This window comes from Eucyclogobius newberryi, unplaced genomic scaffold (genome assembly GCF_026437365.1).
Source record: "Eucyclogobius newberryi isolate DKJ021-1_F unplaced genomic scaffold, fEucNew1.0.hap1 SCAF_2, whole genome shotgun sequence".
Taxonomy (NCBI): Eukaryota; Metazoa; Chordata; class Actinopteri; order Gobiiformes; family Gobiidae; genus Eucyclogobius; species Eucyclogobius newberryi.
The window spans coordinates 34,792,724-34,812,543 of record NW_027315834.1 but is presented as its reverse complement, the minus strand read 5'-3'; the positions used below and the strand labels follow the sequence as shown (position 1 = coordinate 34,812,543).

General features: G+C 39.9%; 1 protein-coding gene across 2 annotated transcripts in view; it reads left to right on the top strand.

The window, feature by feature from the left end:
• Positions 1-19,820, top strand: part of magi2a (membrane associated guanylate kinase, WW and PDZ domain containing 2a) — a 174,445-nt gene that overhangs the window by 138,935 nt on the left and 15,690 nt on the right. The window contains exons 7-12 of one of the 2 annotated variants that reach the window (XM_072455160.1): positions 4,567-4,624; positions 6,562-6,683; positions 7,012-7,296; positions 7,943-8,125; positions 11,855-12,532; positions 18,312-18,343. In XM_072455160.1, the coding sequence (XP_072311261.1) occupies positions 4,567-4,624; positions 6,562-6,683; positions 7,012-7,296; positions 7,943-8,125; positions 11,855-12,532; positions 18,312-18,343 (1,358 nt within the window). The remainder of the gene's footprint in view (positions 1-4,566; positions 4,625-6,561; positions 6,684-7,011; positions 7,297-7,942; positions 8,126-11,854; positions 12,533-18,311; positions 18,344-19,820) is intronic. The other variant, XM_072455161.1, reaches the window with a different exon arrangement.

The following is a 19,820-nucleotide window of genomic DNA, read 5'->3' as shown; positions in this document are numbered from 1 at the left end:
TTTTTCAATGTTTCTAAGCTGCAACTTATATCCTAGTTTTAAATCTTACGACCAATGCGTGTTTGTGTCCTTAGGCGTGACATTTAAAGCACACGGCCTATGCAAAATTGACTTTTTTGAGCTTCTAACCGTGTTCATTGTTCCCTCATAAAGCATACCTGGAGCCGCATTTAGCTTCAATCACACTAGTTGTGCGATGGATCCTGGTTAGAAAGTCCTCTCACCTCCGGCCGTCAAAAACACATTGTTCTGAATCTCCTCAATAACTGATCTGTGATGTAACTGGGAATCTTTTAAGCCCATAAATTAACGCCATACTCGTTCTGGGAATTTCTCCTGTCTAATCACGATCAATACAACTGCGTAAACCAGGTCTTAAACAGGAGCTGAACCAGGTCTAAAACAGGAGCTGAACCAGGTCAAAAACAGGAGCTAAACCAGGTCTTAAACAGGAGCACATGAGATCCAAACAAAAGGTTCTCAAGAGCATGCTTAAAGTCTGATAACAATATAAATAATGCACAATATTTGTCCTTTAACAAAACTGCCTGATGTGAATGTTAATAGTTACTTTCTTCTTTTGACTCTTAGAGGGATCTTGTCTTGGGCTGTGACAAAATACTGAAATATTGATAAGTCATGGTGTGTCAGTGTTTGTTTACAAAGTTGTCGGAGTAAAAGTAAAAGCATTATGTGTCGCTAAATGGGGACATTATTAATATTGTTTGCTGTCATATCAAATAGTGAGGGTTCCTAGCCCTAATTTAGGCCCAAGGGAAGTAAAGAGAAGTTTTATGAATATTGTGAATTTGTATTTGGATGTAAAGCAGAGGATTTAGATCCAAGACACAGAGAATTGTTTTCATGACACCCAGTTGGTTGCCGTCAAAATAAAGAGTTGAACAGGCTTTTTGTGTGAGCGTAAATTACTTCAACAGCAATCAATCCAAAAATAAAAAAAATAATACAGCAAAGATGGTCTTCCTGCCATTTTCTGTCATTTCGTTAACTACAGGTAGGAGATGGATGAAGCAGGTAAATAGAGTATTGTACTATCAGAGGCTGTTATTGAGACATACTGGGGCTGGAGTGTGTTGTGGGAAAGATGCCAGGGTGCCTCCTGCTGGTGGCAAATGGTCCTTCATCCAAGACATCACTGGGAGGATGGTGTGAAAATTTGAAACATCTCCATTGTGGGAGAACAAATGCCAAAGAAATTGCAATCTTTGTTTGCAACACAAGGTCCAAATCCAGGATAGTACAAGGCTGTTTCTAAGGCTAGATGAAGAATGCCACATTGTCCATTAGAAAAGACATGGATGTATTATGTTAGAAGATGAATCAGACTATATAAACCCTCAAGAGATTAGCAAATAGTTTTTTTATCATCTCGACTTGTGAAATAATTACCAATTTGCCAGTCAGGTCCCATCAGACCCCACAAAATAAATTACTTTCAGCAGCCAAAATATGTTTAGGAAGTATGACTGACCTCCTGCTGTGTGAATCTCTTAACAACCAAGTTGAAACACATGATGAACTATAGTTGTTTCCCATTGAGTGTGAAATCAGTTAATCTGTGAATAACAGACCACTGACTCTTGAAGTAATTAACTGCAAGATGAAGAAAACATTCTGGCTTGAATAAAAGTTACTGGTTTGCTACTTACTTGACTTGCAAGATGCCACTGTAGCTACAAAACTACCGGTAATTTGTTTTATTTTTAAGGTTTTGGAGCAGAGGAAACTACTTTGGCCTTGAAGTTCATTATAAAATATGATGTTTCTTGAAATGGCATATACAGGACGTAAGAACTAACATGAGATGTAAATAATATCATATCAATATTTTTAAGTTATAGTGCCGAGACTAAAGAGGAGATTATGTTTTCATAAACATAGCTGATGTGTAGTGAATGGAGTAGTTAGGGTAATATATAAGCACATGCACTCAAAAAGCATAAATATTAAGTGTTATTGTAGAAAAGGGTTTAAGTGTAAAGTCATTCTCACTTGAACCCTTTTCTACGATGGAACACTCCCGGACGAATGAGGGGTCCCCCGACCTATTAAGTGTGATGTGGCACGTTTTGTTGCAGTATGTAGCATGTTTTAAAGGATCTTTTCCCCTGTCTGTTCTCCGCTTCCCTTAGGGATGTTTTAATAGAGGAGTTTTCCCTTATAGGCCAACTCAAATGGATGACAAGTCTTTGATCCAGTGTTCAGCTGTGTGTGCGCCAATGCATAAAGATAGAGACGTAGAGTAAAAGACGACGTGTAGCCCACTAAAGGTGAGAACATGAAACACACTTTTATATTTAATGAGAGGAGGTGGGTCTAAGGAGCTGTTCCAAAGCACTGTGCCCGCACACATAGCACTCTTTCATCACTCGTAATTGCCTTATATACATACAGTATATTTCATGTCTTTTTATGGTGCTTAGGAAATGCATCGTCAGAGAAATAAGATCACGATTTGAGTTTTAGCTCCATACTGCCCATCCTTACTCTGACGTTACAGCCCTATCAGTCCAGTACAGTGTTTCTATAACTTTTCACAACAAGCTCCTCCTATAAAGAATAAACCAGGTCTAAAATTACACTAAAATTAACCTTAATCAACAAACAAAATCTAAACTAGCCCAGACCGGGATCAACCCTGAACTGCACTTTGTCACTCTTCTGGCGGACGGTCCGTCATCTGCTCGAAATGTTATTGCCTCTCCTTGAATGGTTCACAGTATGGCGTTAAATGTTCTTATCCCCATGGAGACAAGCGGGCGATGCCATCTGGCCAAGTTACAGGTCAGATCTGTGGAGAGGTTGAGCTCACTCATTGAAAGAATGCATGTTTTTGAGCAATATAAACACATGTAAACTGTAAGATGGATACGTTTAAAGTAATACTGCGGAACATTCCAGGTGACAAGCTGGCAGCGACATAGTGCACCTTTAAAGAAGTGACGCAGAAGAGAGCTTGAACACACCAGTAAACGATCACAGACATGAACAGACACCGGTCAGACACTAAAGGGAATGTGTGTCGTCTTTGTGAGTCGCTTGCGTCTCCTTTAATTCGGCTTCGTAATCTGTGCTAGTCTGATACTAGAGCGCTGTGTTCCGTTGCTCTGTCGGGATTTAGCTCAGATTCTATTCTAGCAGAGGCCTCTCACACTTTGCTTCTAATTTAGGTTTGAATGATCATACTATTATCCTAAAACACTGCCGTCTCCATTTGGGAATAGGCTTTAAATGGTAATTTTTCATAATCTAAAAAGCAAATGGGGAACTCCTATTGCACTCTTTAAAATGTCTGCGCTCTGTTGAAGCGCTCGGGGCACAGGGAAGAGGAAAGATGAAGGTGTATTTGTTCAAAAGAGATGTCAGCTTTGAATGATGTGTCTCGGTTTTATGGAAAAATGCACTTTGATCCCAGTCAACAGAATCTGCATCTTCACCTTGGTATGTTGCAATGCCCAGGAGCGAGCAGCAGGGCGCATTCCTCAAGTCATCTTGGGGTTGGTCTTGTGCAATTTGGGGAGAATGAGGGATTGATTTAAATTATCTTTGTCTTATCTTTTTAATAAAAATGCTATTATTTCCGTGAGTCTCTTTGATCAGATTTTTATTGTATTACATTGCGTCTGTGAGCAAGTATGAATACCACTGTTGCCAAGATAATAATAATAATCCAATACAACAACAACATTTCCAATTTCTGTTACAATTTTAGATAAGGTTCTGACTGCACTGCACCCATTACATGTTTGATTTGGTCAGATAACTGCCAGCATCCTATTCCCCAGGATTTTGTATCATCATGTTTCCATATGCGACTAATTTGATAAATCTGCAAACATCATTAGTCTATTTGTATTCCTCGGCCTCAGTTTGTATTCTCCAAATTCTGTGTGATTAAGAAGGAGCTTGTTTCTGATGTTTTACTGTTCAAAAATACATAGAAAAGTATTATTATTTTATAGTCGCCTCTCCACAGATTTGACCTGATGGCGTCATCTGCTTGTCTCCATGGAGATAGTAGGAAATACATTCACCTTTAAGTTTGCACAGTGACATATAACTCTGACGCGCACGTATAATAGTTGTACATCTGAAGGTGAACTTCCCGTCGTGCTTGTACTTTTAAGGCCTATACTATATGCAAAGTCCATAAAAGCACAGTATTTACAGTGTCGAGAAGCGGGGCATTAATATTTTACTGTCTTCATCCGAGCTGCTAGATCTATCAAAATTTGATGTTATTTTGCATGTTTTTCGAGCATTTGAGCTATGGCATTAAAGGGGAAGTAGTGGCTTTAAATCAGTCGATGTAGTTTGCTCTTTTCATCATAACAAGTGTCATCATCAAAGTGTTATACAAGCTCTGAGACCGACATGGTTCAAAATGGTCCAGTCTGTCTTTGTTATTAGCCTATCACATCCTGGTAATTATTGATGTAAGATGCTACTGAAGAAGTAATTCCTCTCAGGCAAAATCAATGAGCTGTTTCAGGTTCAATAAACGAGCATGCCTTCATTATTGTGGTGTGTTTGTGTTGTTTGCAGAGCTTCCATATGGCTGGGAGAAAATCGATGACCCCATTTACGGCAGCTACTATGTTGAGTAAGTATCTTTACTATGTAATGGCTCCCTTTGATTTTCTCTGATGCTGTATTAATCTTGTTTATTAGAGCCGTCTTGTGGGTGCAGACAGAACCTAGTTTTCCCCTCATTTTATTTAAACATTCACATCAGGGGAAAAATTGTAATGTAACGTCAACCGTATGTGACGTTACAGTACAGTTACAGATTTAATACAGATTTTAATTTCACCATTCACCTATCATATATCATTTTTGATTGAAGAAAATAAACTGCAAACACTTCAAGTTTTGTAAAACGTTGTCCCAGTTATAAAGATATCGCATTTATGCCCTTCACTAAAACACTACACTTCCATACTTTTGTCTAAGACTTAAACTATGAGACAAACGTGCTTTATATAACTTACATATGGAAACGTAGAGACTTTTTTTGTTAAAATGAGAAAGTATTAAGTTAAAACGAGTTAAGTTTTTCATTTTAATGTGCGCATGTGCTTGTATCCATTGTTGAAAAGGGATAGTCACCAAAGCAGGGATTCTGCCGGGGTAAAACCACGCTCTCTTCATTTTGCCTTTGTTTACTGACACACGCACACTCATCTTGTTGGCATAGGTCAACTGTATTAAGCTCCAGACACACACAGACGTGCACATCCAGAGTGTGTCTGTTAGTGCACACCTACGGACAAGATGTTCAAATCCTCATTCCCATCCGCGCTGTTGAGTGACACTGACAACAGGCGTGGCTTATTCTCCAGGATCGGTCTCTCCTGTTTAAGGGCTCTTTTCAACAGTGGATATAAGCAAACATGTTAAACGTGAAAATGAAGTTGTTAAAAGGAGAAAATAAAGGTGGTAAAAAGAGAGAAAACAAAACTTTTTGGGCGACACTGTAGCACAGCAGTTCATGCTGGTGGTCGAATGCCTTTCTGTGTGGAGTTTGCATGTTCTCCCCATGTCTGCGTAGGTTTCCTCCAGGTGCTCCGGTGTTCCTTACCACTAAAACATGTACAACAGTATGCTGGTGTATGAAAGAAAGTGTGTCGTGAGAGTGAATGCGGGACAACAGATTGAAATAAGCTTGTGGCTACAGAGGTGGTGTATCATGTATGTTCATTAACATGCACTGCCCCGACCAACTAAATAAACAAACTTAATACGGTCTTGTTTTGACAAAAAAGTCTGAAAAGAATGTTTACGCAACACTGGCAGCTCTACGTTCCCATGTTCTTTGATCAAAACGAATGGTTGATTTGCTTTATACTCTGGCCCAGTATATTAAGCACTGCAGTATTCTGTCACAGTCCTCTCCATTGAACTGTGTGTCCCCTTTTTTGGAGGTGTCATATTTTTGGCTGAATATGCTCCTCTCTGGGCCAAATAAACTATTTTTAGAACAAGAGTCATTTGGCTTGACTTTGCCCAAGAAAGGTTTCTGAATGACACTTAGTTGCACTCTAAAAAGCACTTGATCAATGTCTTGTTTTGCATTGTCGTCACTAGAGAGTCAGCGAGTCTGATGTTATGTAAGCAAGCACAATGTAGTTAGCCTTTTGTAATTAGTCTTATGAAGATGCTGCATTGATTAGGTGGAGAGGAAGCTGTGCAATGTGGCTCAAAGAAAATATATAATGAGGGCTTATTTTGCTAACACAAATTACATCCTACAGCACTTTTCCTCTTTGCAAATGACTTTAGAAGCAATGTAGGATGGAGAGGAAATGTCCATTCTAGATTTCTCCTGCCGCTTGAATCATTCTTTTGTTCCTTTTACTCAGCAAAACTATTCCGCAGTTCACTTACATAATAAGACCTGCTCCTTAATAAATCATAAAAAGTATTTTTCGGTTTAGAGCTATAATTTAAGATGCCTTGGATACTGGAGATAACAGTTTGGGGAGACATCTGAAGGCTTCTCTGATGGGGTTTTATTTATTTATTTATGTATTATTGTAGCCACATAAATAGAAGGACCCAGTTTGAGAATCCGGTTCTGGAGGCTAAAAGAAGAGTCCAGCAGCAACAGCAGATGCAAAGCCAGGGTCTGTCCTCACTGCCACTCCCCACCATCTACAGAGGTAAGCTGGCACCGAGCGGGGCTTATGCATGTAACGGCGATCTTTATTTGTAGAGTTACCAGTGCACAAATAAACTGTGGAGCAGCATTCATAAAATGTATGGGTATAATACAAGTAAATAGAAGTCTGTTCTACTTCTCACAACCTGATTGCTGTGCCCACTTTCACATACCCCTGTTTTTGTAGCAGTCAGATCCACTGCTGGTAAAACTGGATGGTGAAGTGGAGGTTGGTTTCCGTAGTAACATGCTAGAGCTGTCTCTGTGGTTACACTCTGTGTCTCCTCCCTCTCTCATGCACCTACTTCCCCTCTAAATGTGGATGGCAGTGGAGGATGTGTGCCCCTTTGCAACCCTGCCCAGATCTTTGCTCGCTCAGGTCGGCACAGTGCACGAGCGCTGCCATAGCCTCAGTGACCTGTCCCGCTCGCCGGCTGCAGGTCGCAGAGCCACGGCGTATGTCACTTCCTCCTCCGCCAGCGCCTCCCCCCTGCGGCGCGTTCTGACGCGGCGGATGAATACGTTTCCCCATCAGGAGCCACTTCACACCTCGGCCTGCACTGTGCTGCTACAGCAGCCTGTGCTTAGCCCCCAGTCCCTGTGGCACTTTGTCAGTAAGTAGGCCAAGAGACAAGCAAAAGAGGCTCACTGCCGGTCCCATGGTTACCTCTTACCATCTAAGCATGCTAGCTTGCAAGCAAACTTTCCCTTTAGGCAGCTAAGTCGTTCTAGTGACAGTGTAAGCTTTCATATGCTGCAGTGTATTTGGCAATAATAAGACTTTGGAAGTAAATACTGGAAGGGTAGTAAGACTGACAAGCTTGCTTGCTTGCTGAGCACTTACAAATGCCAACCATTCTTTAAAACTGTCCCAGTGCCCCTTTCTCCCCAAAATCCCTGTGCTTTCCCAGTTTCTCTGAACATTCTTATCTAAAGCCCAGTATGTCAAGTGCTGATATTGCCTCTTTTCTCATCTCAGCATGGGACCAAAGATGACTTCTAGGGATTATATAGAAAAATATATTTTCTGAACTGCACCAAATCCAAAACAACACCTGCATCCTCAAAGCTCACAGCCACCTGCAATAAAGCGCTGCAGCTAATTCCTCTCCAGTTTCCTGTGGCTATTCCTTAATGGATTGACTTTCCTTGCGTCCCACCCATTGAGCACTGCCCTGCCTCAGCTTTGCAGGTCCCTTTGTCAATTCTTCACAGAAGTGGTGTCTGTAAGAGGTTTATTTCTGTATGTGTCGTTTATAGAGACGCCACCATTCACCCGGGACCCCACTCAGCTGAAGGGCTGTTTCTTATCCACCGCTCTGCAAAAAAGCAACATGGGCTTTGGATTTACTATAATTGGAGGCGACGAGCCAGATGAATTCCTCCAGGTCAAAAGTGTTATCCCTGATGGACCTGCTGCAGCTGATGGGAAGATGGCCACAGGTAAAGTAGCATACATCCTGAGAATCTGTTCAACACAAGCAGACAAACAAAAGACAAATGTTCCTGTCAAATGGGAAGCATGTCTCGTAGACGAAATGAATACTTGCTGAAACGGCACCTTTCAAGATGCGTAGTAGCAGAGTGATTTTGAATTGATGTTATTCACTGAAACCACTCAATCTTTTGCAGTCTACGGCACATGTTTTCAGATTATTATTATTTAACCTCTGCACGCTGTCTAAAGATATGTGTGTGTTAAGTTGTTCATAGAAGAATCATCTACAACATCCTAAAACATGCCATGTACAGTATATAGGAAATGTGACACAGAAACGCACCACGTATCGTCACTGCAGGTGCAGCCCAGCACTGTGTCAGTGTGTGCATGTATGTAAGCCATCTGCAGACTCCAGCTCGCCCATTAATCTTTACAATCCGCATCACGCCTGGCTGTGGTCACATGGGGGTTGAACTGCAGCACACATGATCCGATTCACACGTGCACAGATACGTGCTGGAGTGGTCCGCCTGTATTAAAAGTTCAAAAGATATGGACCAGGTTTGTCAGTGCAGAGGCAGGTGCAGCCAATGAGATTATAGTGGTGGATTAATACTTATGAAATAGGTTACCTGGACAGCTCAGTTATTAAATACCTCTAAGTCCTTTCGAGTACTCAGTCTTAACAACTATAACGGTTTCAAATTTAAATCTATGCTTAAAGGGTTATGTAATTTTAAAGTGTCTGCAATTCAGGTGAGGTTTATCCGATTTATGCAGTTTTACATCTTATTATACTGGGTGGGCCATACGTTTACAGACATAGTGTGCATGTCTGTTTTTATTTATATAATGTACTCTACATGATTACAATTGTTACGAAAACACTTATATTTTTTATAATACGTGTTTTCCACTGTGATGAACTTTCATTTGCACAATTTGGAGTTATGATTGTAATGGCATTACCTGATACACAATGGCCTTCAAGTGTTGCCAAAGGAGAAACTCTAAACATGTCAATTGGCCATAATAATCCTACTTTTAATGTAAGGAGCCCGTCTAAAGCAGTGTTTCTAAACCAGGGATGTGGGAGCACTTTCTCGGGTGCTTGGATTTTTTTTTTAGCTCAAAAAGGAATGTAAAAGTGAATAGTATTTTAGAAAAAGTTTCTTCATATATTACACATTTTTAACATCAATATCAACAAAACAACTTGTAGTAGACAGATTTAATGTGAGACAAAGCTTCATGCGGGTATTTGGGAGAAAAAAAAGTTGGGAACCACCAGAATAAAGTCCAGTATTTTCATTAGGAACTTCAAAGATTTACCTGCCCTGCCTCTTGGTCAGCAGCACCTTTCCATCCACAAACACAAGCATTGGACAGTGTGATAAATCCCTTGTTCCCGCACAGAAAACAATAATCCATAGGAAAACATACGCCACTCGACAACTAATAATCTCTTCTCAAGAGCAGAATTGCTAACCAGTCTGCTACTCAGCTAGTTAGTATGCTCGCCTTTTTCCTGAGTCACGGGTAGCTGCGTTTCCTCTGTGGTCCTTAACCGTGAGAACCGAGGGTCGAGGTGAGGTGACACCAGGTTGCGACACCGTCATTTGTTTTCTGCTCGTGCGCTCGCTTATCGATTGTGACACCAGCGCTCAAGGCTAAAGTCTACGGCGTTTACCCAGATTAATTAAAAAGTCCCTCACGTCACATCGCCTCAAGGTGTGAGCTCACTTTGTCAAGATCATTACATGAGTGTTAAAACTTCAGGAGACGCTTAGACATTGCAATTGGAAACGGAAAATGTAGGTGATATCTGAATTTCACTGCTGTCAATCACAACAATCTACAAACTAATCCAAGGAATCAATATGGTTTACCTGATTGGTTTAATAAAGTCCTTGCTGCTATCGGCGTGTCTGTATAGCTTTGTATTTTCAGTGATTTAGTTAAGTTGCAGTGGTGTTTTCAAGGTGAAGATATGCTTGGCTTTCAAATCATGACTCATTGCTTTGCACACAATGTCACACTCCCCCCATCCCTCTCGACAAAGAGTGTGATAATTGTGGCTGCAATTAAAACAAAATAGTTTTCATTATCGTCCCTGGTAATTATGTTTGTCGGCTTTGGTTTTAGAAGTCTGTGTGGTGTCTGAATAAAATGCTGTATTTAGTATTTTTATCTGAGCCAAAAAAGGATTATTGTGACTGCAATAAGCTCATTCACAACATTGTCCTTATTTCAGATTGAGGGTCTATGCAACTCTTTTCTTAACCAAAAAAATTCTCAAACCTTGAACCCTTTTTTTTTTTGTGTTACGGTTTGGGTTGACAAACTTGCTTTGATACTTAAATATGGCTTATACAATCACGACTCCTTTCATCTGACGAAAATCATGCCTTTGTGATTGAAAAATGCCTCTGCTTTTTGAAGCTTTTATGAAAAAATGATTTCACCTTGGTTCATTTTTTCCCGACGACAAGAGAAGACATTAAATTTTGTGCAGGGTTTAGTTTATTTTGAACAGACACAGAAAATACAAAGCTTTTTCTTTTCTTTTTTACCATAAACTAGGTCTAAACATATGGAAATTGTCGTTTTGTTTCTTTATCTCTAGCCAAGTAATATATTGGAGGCAGGAAATAAAAGTTTTTGAATTATATAAATCCAGCCTTAAACTCTCCTGTCTTGGGCACTATTTTGGTTCAGATAAAGCACTATCTCTAGCTATGTTTATCTGAAGAAAATGCTTTATGTTTGTTGAGGTAATGTTCGCAAAGCCTCAAACCACCAAACCACTTTAATGTGCTGCATTGTATTGTAGTATGCCAAGGTCTTTAATCAAGCCCGGGGTGCACACTACATCCTATTTTATTATCATTCATAGTCTCTTCCTAATTACACTTCTCCTTACAGGACCTGAGAAACCTGAAATAACCACAGAGCCATCACTGTCTGCAAAAGAAACCAACACATTTGTCATAGGTGACATTTGTGTTGAATCAAGCCCAACAGTCATTTTTAAATAATGTCAAATATCTCTCTGGGTGCAGTCTGCATGTCTTTCCCATGTTACCGTGGGTTACCGTGGGTTCTCTCTGGGTTCCTCCGGCTTCCTCCCGCCGTCCAAACACATGCATGTGTTAAACTGGCAGCTCTAAAAATGCCCCTAGTGAATGAATGTGGGAGTGGTTCTGTGTTAACCCTAAGCTGGCCCCTGTCCCTGGGATAGGCTCCAGTCACCCACGACCCCTAACGGGAACAAGCAGTAGAAAATGAATGGGGAAAAATGAATTGTCTACTGTCATACTGCATTATTGACAGGCTGGAATTGATTTCCTTTGAACATCTCTGTGTGTTTGTATGTTTGCATATGGGCTAACAATCATGATCAATTGTGTGAAGTAAATGAAAAAGGTTCATTGTAATGTGACAAAAGCTGGGGAAGAACAAAAAATGCTGTTGCTTGTAGACCTGGCCTTATTGTAGACTTATTGTACATATTCTTTATATTTTTATTTATTTTTTACATATTTTTCATTTTTTTCACTTTTTAATTTTTTTATTTCATTCTGCTGTTTTTGTACTTTGCGTTGCAACAATAACATTTCCCCATTGTGGGATGAATAAAGATTATCTTCCCTTTAACTTAATCTGTTCTTTAATGTTCTTTATTTTATGCTCTGTTTAAATATATGTATATTTATCTTCTCTCGTTTTAGGTGATGTGATTGTGTACATCAACGACATGTCTGTCCTGGGCACAACACATGCAGATGTTGTCAAACTTTTCCAGTCGGTCCCAATCGGCCAGAGTGTCACCATGGTTTTATGTCGTGGTTACCCTTTGCCCTACGATCCGGAGGATGCCGCTAACTCCAACAACACCACAACGACCATCATCTCCCCACTGGGCATCATGGAACAGCGCCCCATAGTGGTCAATGGGAGAGCCACCTACGACAACTACCTGGACTATCTGTCCCGTACGGCACGTTTTGTCACAGATCCGAGTCAAGAGCAAGTGAACGCCCAACAGCTCCTCACCCCACACCCGGGGGACACACATTTGGACGGGTCACTTCCGGCTGGCACTGGGACCACACCTCCGGACAGTGTATCCATGGCATCTTCGGGACCAACCCAGGGCGAGCTTCTGACTCTGAACATGGTGAAAGGCGTGGATGGGTTTGGGTTCACGATTGCAGACAGCGCTACAGGACAGAGGGTGAAGCAGGTGCTGGAGCCTCTGGGCTGTCCCGGCCTGTGCGAGGGAGACCTCATAGTGGAGATAAACAAGCAGCCCGTACAGGGATTCACACACACGCAGGTGGTGGAGCTGCTGAAGGAGTGCTCGGTGGGTGCAGAGACCAGCCTGGTGGTGCAGAGAGGTGGGACAGGTAAGACTGATGGAGCAGGTAGTGACAAACTGTTGGCTCAGCAGAGTCAGCGCTTGTTATTCATGCATCTTCTATTGTATCCTCACGTTTTCCAAGTTTCACTGTTTCTACCCACTATACCACAGAAACCTCTAATACAGTCCAACATTTTTGACTGAAAATATGCACTTTTGACATAGGTACAGGCGGAAGAAGCATCTCTATAATACTTACTACTACTACTACTACTACTGCTACTACTACTACTACTACTGCTACTGCTACTGCTACTGCTACTGCTACTGCTACTGCTACTGCTACTGCTACTACTACTACTACTACTACTACTACTACTACTACTACTAAGATTCACTTCACTACTAAGTTGAATGAACTCTTCAGTATATGCTCTCTGCTTTCTAATGCTTTTAAAACACTTCTATGCCTTGATTCTCTATTTTATACACTTCTCTAGCTTTGTGACGTATAATACTTGAAATGACATGTCAGCATGCTGCTTTTGAAAGTCTTTCCTCTTTACTTCTCGCAGTGAGCTCTGACAATTGCAGTGTACTCGGGCTGTTGTGGGTCAAGCTGTTATTTGTTGGCTGTAGACTGTTTTTTTACTCTGAGTTGGCAGAGTGTGTTAAAAAACAGGAACATTTAAGGACAGTGACAGTTGAAGCACTTACCGACTTCTCTGTCAGATGACATGTTTTGAGTTAAGTTGCCTGTTTATTTCCTGGTAATTTAGCAACATTGAAACTGGTATTATTCCTTTTGAATTGCAGACCAGTTGATGCATGAGTAAAGTCCATAAATCACAATAAATGCTGTAGAATATTCTCAGGAAACCTTGCAAAATCTTGTGAACAGTAGCAACATAATAGTTTACTCTTCATGCACAAATGTGAAGTGCCATCTGTCTTCTTTTCGGGAGAGGTTTGAGGGTTTAAACAAGAGCTGCCATGTAAAGAGCAGCCTGTCAGCCTGTGGTGAAAATGTCAAGCCTATTTACATGCTATATCTCTCATTATTTCAGATAAGGAACCGCTTAGCCCCTCGACATAACAGCACTGGAGGGCGCAGTCACATCTGTTACGTGTCAATTTCCCTTGACATGACAAGCATAGGTCCTCGGGGTGAAAATGGAATCTAGTGCCACCCTGCTGCCTGTTTCAGTATGTCAGAAATGAATCCAAAAATAACTCATGTGAAAAGTGACGAATTGCACGTAAACACAGACTCATTAAGTTCAAAGACAGGTTCTCCTTGGGGTAATTGGGTGCAGTTACTTTTTGAAATGTGTTTTTGTAAATGCTGTTTTTTAACGGATAAACAAAGAGCAGAGGTGTCATCTGAAGCCTTTTTATGCTTACCTACAGTTTGCTAGACTGGAATTATGATCACTTGAGACTATTTTGAGTTTGTATGTAAAACTATTATGGAACAAACGAAGAACCAGGTGCATGGATGTACATATTTACATACCTCAGTGAGTTGACTTAGCCCATAAGTCATAAACATTTGGTAGCATAAGGTTTTGATCAGTATAAAATTGGCAAGTGTGAAAACATTACTGCAATCGCTCCCTATTTTTTGAGTTTTTCAACTCAAAACAAAAAGGCTAAATTATCAGACACATCCTTCAAGTGAATGATAATGAAAGCCCTTGTATTAAGTTATAGTCTATAGTTGACAGACCAGTACTAAACAAGGCTTTTGCGCTCTGACACAGACTCAGCCTCGAAAACCTCAAGTGGTTGTAAAATAGAAAAGGGATTTCAACTCCCTCTGATCCCAAACTCCCACAGGTTATTAACTTTGTGTTTCCTAGACAACCTATTTCAGTGTCCAGCATAAAATATTATATACGAGAGAGGCTGGTTCAGAGACCAATCCTCATTTATAATTATTTGCTACCACTGGCATTTCAAGTAACCACATACCATGTATATACAGTACAGTATGTTCCATGGTGTTACAGACAAGCAAAGAGTGATGCTCAAAAAGATTTCTTTCTAGCCTGAAGGCTTTATTAGACATGACAGCTGCTCAGTGAAATGGGGAGAGAGTATAGACTAGAGCTGGGTTTCGATTCAAATTTCAAGAATCAATTCGATTCCGATTTTTACGTTTCAAAATCGATTTTTTTCCAATTTCTCAGATTCCATCCGATTCGCTCCGATTTCGATCTGATTTCCGATTCAATCCGATTTCGATTCGATCCGATTTCGATTCGATCCGGGGGTTAATGTTATTAAAAATGAAAAATGTATTTGAACCGTTTCCTTCACTTCATGACTGTGTAGAGAAGCAACATATTAAAACTAGCATTATATCAATATTAAACAGCAAATCTTACAAGTATTGGTAGTTACTGATGGCTGGAAGACTGATGAAAAGGTTAAGGGTCAATCTACCTTCAAGAAAGATAATCCAGGAGTCCTGAATTATCTTTCTTGAAGGTAGATTAAAGTTCACTGAGGGAAATATAGAAAATAATTTTAATTTTAAAATATATATATATATATATATATTTTAAAATTATTATTATTATTATTATTATTATTATTTTTTTTTTTTTTTTAAATAAAAGAATAAAATCGATCTTTGGACGTACGAATTGATTATTGGTCATTAATATGCAAATCGATTAAAAATCGGAAAATCGATATAGACATAAATTGAAGTCGAGGGTTGGAACACCAATACCCCTATACCACTGGCGAAGCACTGGGACTTATGTTCAGGAAAATGTAGAAAGCAATAATATCTTGAGTGATCACATGGCATAGCTCTATGTCTGCTTGTCTATATGGAGATAGTCAGATAAGTTTAATACCATACTAAACATGGAACATTCTAGACAAAGCAATTACATCTACATAGAGATCAAGGCAATTCCACAACTGTTACCTACCAACCATATTGTAAACAAAGGCCAAAATCCGTACAAACTGCGCAATAACTATTATTTGACTAATATTAATACCTTTTCTTCTGATAAATGATTTGTTAAAACTGCCAGAAAAGTCAGTTGTTTGTAAATTGTCTCTGCATTTTAGATGGAATGTCACTTATTGATGATTCAGGTTGAAGGCTTTTCCTGATGTACAACTGTGATAAATATTCAGTACAGGGACATGCACCTGTCATATGCACTTTAAATGACATTGATTCCGCCCCAGAATGCACACTCGCTGCTGTGTCCTCAGTGCCCCACCAGCAGAGACACTACGTTGTAATTAGCCACTAAGTCTGTAGGCCTGCTGTTGTGTTCTCATGCTCGTGTAGTTAGTGTTGCATCTTGCTCAATCTGGAGCCCACCCACGTGTTCACACAAAGCATTGGCCACATGGTTTGATTCAAGTTCTCCGCACACCTACACACCCGGCTTCTCTCGCACTTCCCTTGGTGCTCGAGGAGGCATAACACTTACATAAAGCGGTTTTGCAGTCATTTTTACCTTGTGAATCTGCTGTTGAGCTTGACCTCTGACATGCAATCAATAGTGTGCAGTCTGAGCACACAAATAACTGGAGGGTAGAGCTGGAGGTCTCCTTTGAAAAAACAGAACTGTAGAATAAGAGAATTTGATTTTGCAAGCTGGTCTAAACCTCCCGGGGAATCTGTGTGTAAGGAGACAGTGATCCACTGGACATGTGTGTTCAAGACTGAAACATTTGGAAACAAAGATGAAAGAATAAAAAGAAAGAAAAGGAAAAGCGAAGAGGAGGTCAGCAGAGTTATGCCTTTGTGCCAATAGATCACAGACTGTCAGACATGTTCACACTTAAAGAGCTGTCCCTGCCATGACTGCTCCACTGGTCCAAAGGGATCCCAGGAAAGATGCCAACAAAACAAACAGCAGCATTAAGGGCAACTCCTCACAAAACATTGCTAAATATAGCTGAACAAAGGAGTATACCTAACAGAGAGCATAGCAGTGTGGCAAGTGTTCACTTTTAAAACATGCAATTATGGAATAAAGATACATTACTTGAAATATGGTGAGTATGATATGACCATTTCACAATTGAGTTAAAGTATAGCATAATTATAATGGAGTTCACAAATGTCATTAGTTTCAACGTAAATACTTTCAGCACCATGGACAGCTCCTTCAATCGCTCAGTCTTCAGCCTACTTGTGCTTTTTTACTTGTGTTATGTTTTGTTAATTGAATATTCCCGTCTTTAATGTTTGTTTACCTCTTTAATTCTACTCTGGCACCTGTCTGCTGTGGTGGAGTTAGACAAACGACTTCACACAATGCTTTTGTTACTGGCATACAATAGCAGTTGTTGCACAATAAGTTAAAGGAAGAGAATGAAAGTTGAGTAAGTATTTTTGTGATATTTAAACTTGATGACGATGTTCAATTCCTTTTTTTTTTAGATTAAGTTACCCGTAGGCTTTACTAGACAGGAGAGGAGAGTATGAAATGGGGGATGAGAATGAAGGGAGGACTTGCAGCAAACAGTCGAAGTCGGTACTCGAAACCACGAAAAAGGCTATCAGAGTTTTTCTCGATCGTTTTGATACCTGTGTCAACTCACATCACATCACATTCTCAGAACAGTTAACGCAGTCTGAACAAAAGCACTCTGGACAAAATGACTAATTCTGCTTGCAAAAGGCTGTTACTCTCTCAAAACACTTTGTCTATTCGTTCACGATGAAAGGGCCACAGGTTCTCATCCATATGGAATTCAATATTTTCTCTGGCAATGCATCGAGGGAAAAATCTCCTTGCATGGGGTATCCAGCCCTGACATTCTTCAGCTTTGCTTGCCTATGACCTCTAATCCATGCTTGCAAATGTGGCACTTATATAGGTGGAAAGTGACTGATTGCTAATTGAAGAATTGTGCAAAGGAGTTTCACACAGGTGGATCAGTGATTCAGACTTATGCAAGGAATCTATACCACCTGTGAAAGGATGTTTTCCTTTTGTTTAGCACGGGAAAACCAATAGAGTTTGCTTTTTTTTAATGACATCTTTGTTAAGAAATGTGTGAACCCAATGAAAATGTATGAACACATTCGCAAGAGATGACTTCTGCTGTGCAAAGAAAGTAGTCATGAAGACCAAGTGGGTTCTAGTTTACCTAAGCAGGTAAAAGCAAGCGAGAAAAACTCTAAGAGTCACGACTTGTCAACAGTGCTTTGATCCATCGTGATCTGCATGCTTTTGTGTCACACCAGCCATATTGAAGCATAAATCTTCAGTGTTAGATGTAGAAGTCGCACCTGCCATTTTTCAGAAACTGAATTTGTGCGTGTGTATTGTCATTTAGAACTTTATTGTAAAGAGCAGGAGTGGCTTAGTTTTTTAAAGGTCATTCAAAGATAAAGGAGACTGGAATGTGTGATCTTTCCTGCTGCAGTGTATCATAAAGCACAGCCGTTTTATTGTAAGGTATAGTCAAAATGATTCCCTTAAGCATCCTCAAATCCTGTGTTGAGAGCTTTGTGTACAAGTGTGTGAGTCACAACCTTTATATCCAAACACCTCGACGCATTGGGAACAAGCAATAAATGTCATTTGTGAGGATTTGTGTATTACATAATTGATTCATGAGCTTTCAAGTAACAATGCAATAAAATGGCATTCGGTTCCAAGATATTGATTTACTCTTCCTATTCCTCCTAGTCTCTTTTGTAGTTCTTGACCTTGGCAATGGTTTGTACATACCTCTGTTTCATTTGTTGTTGCTTTTTCTTCTCTTTATTTATATTCAAGCCGATTTATCATTTGACATCTCATTGTTTTTTTGCTTCTTCAACACTGCAGGTTACTATTCCCCCTGGAAGACTCCAAAGCAGGTAACAACGTCTTCCTCCAAAACACTAAACTGTCCTTATTTCTGCTTTTAACTTCTTAGTATGGATTAGTGTCTGTGGCTGCTTCTGTAGTGTCCTCACTACTAATAACACTATATTTTCAAATAACTTCAGAGGTAACTGTCCTCTTTTTCATTCTAATCTTTTGTGCACTTTACATTAGTCAGTTCTTTTGACGTATATCTCTTAATCATCGTCCGGGACTAGGTCAATGATAGTTCTCAAAACATGTCGAGAAAACTCTTTCTCGAGTCAAAGCTGATTCACGACTTCACTCTCTCTATCAATGTCATCCATGAATTGAGTCAATCTCTCAAGTGCTGCTACGTGTCTGTCTTCGTGTGACTTCAAAGCACTTCCTTTTATTTCCTATGCATACGGACGAATAGAATGCTTCACTTAAGGCTTTATTGACCAGTAGAATGACTACCGTAGTTGTTGAAAATGTCATTTAATAAGACTAACAATTATTCTATTTCTATTTTACATCAAGTCCCAACTTTCTAATGCCAAAGTGCGTGTGCCGTTCAGCGCTGCTTTGTTCTCTTCGACCCCGGTGGCTTCACTGACCAAAACATCCTCTTAGATCTGATTTACTCAGACTGTGAATTTGCCTACACACCAGCGCTTCATCGCTCACTCTCTGTGTCTGTGTGCGCTTTTGTGTGTAATCCATTTCACGGATGGACGTCCTCCTGGCACTGTTCTGACCAGCCCCTGACCCGGTCCCTTTGGCAGAGCTATTACCCTCATGCCAGATCGCAAACAATGCACTACACTCCACATGAAATATCTATTGTTCTCCTCAATGAAGCCACTTTCACGCAAATCTGGTCCCAATGTTCAATATGCCCTGAGCCTTTTTGACTGTAGTATTTTTCTTTTATTGCAGGACATTAAAATAAAAGCACATTGTTGCTCTGTTCTTAATCCTCTTTAACATTTGACCAAAAAACATTATATTTTCATTTTCATTATCAGCATTCTCTATCTAGAAGCCTTCAGTCACCATATTTCAACTTTTATTTGGTTGGGAATGTATCTAAAAAGTCTCAATGTACAATAGTCATCTGAAATATTAATTGTGACTAAAATTGTTGACTGCTACTGCTGGATGATGTCACGAACTCCTATTCTTGAATTTCAACTTCTTGTTTATAGATGACATTATGAGGACAGTTCATATTTTTGTTTTGAAATTTTAATTTTCTGTGGCACTGCTAATTTAATTTTCATTTCATCACTTTGAAAGCCATGGATAGACATAATCATTTCAAATTACACATGCCAAGGTCCCAGTCACGAATATACAATGTTGGGAAGTAACTAAATGTATTCACTGTATTTTGGTACAGTTAATCTTTCATTTGGTGCTATTCAGAATGCAGTTGTTTTTCCAAAATTAGACTCCTATGTCGTACTTCCTTTTCTTTTATAGTCTAGTTTCTTTTTTCATCTT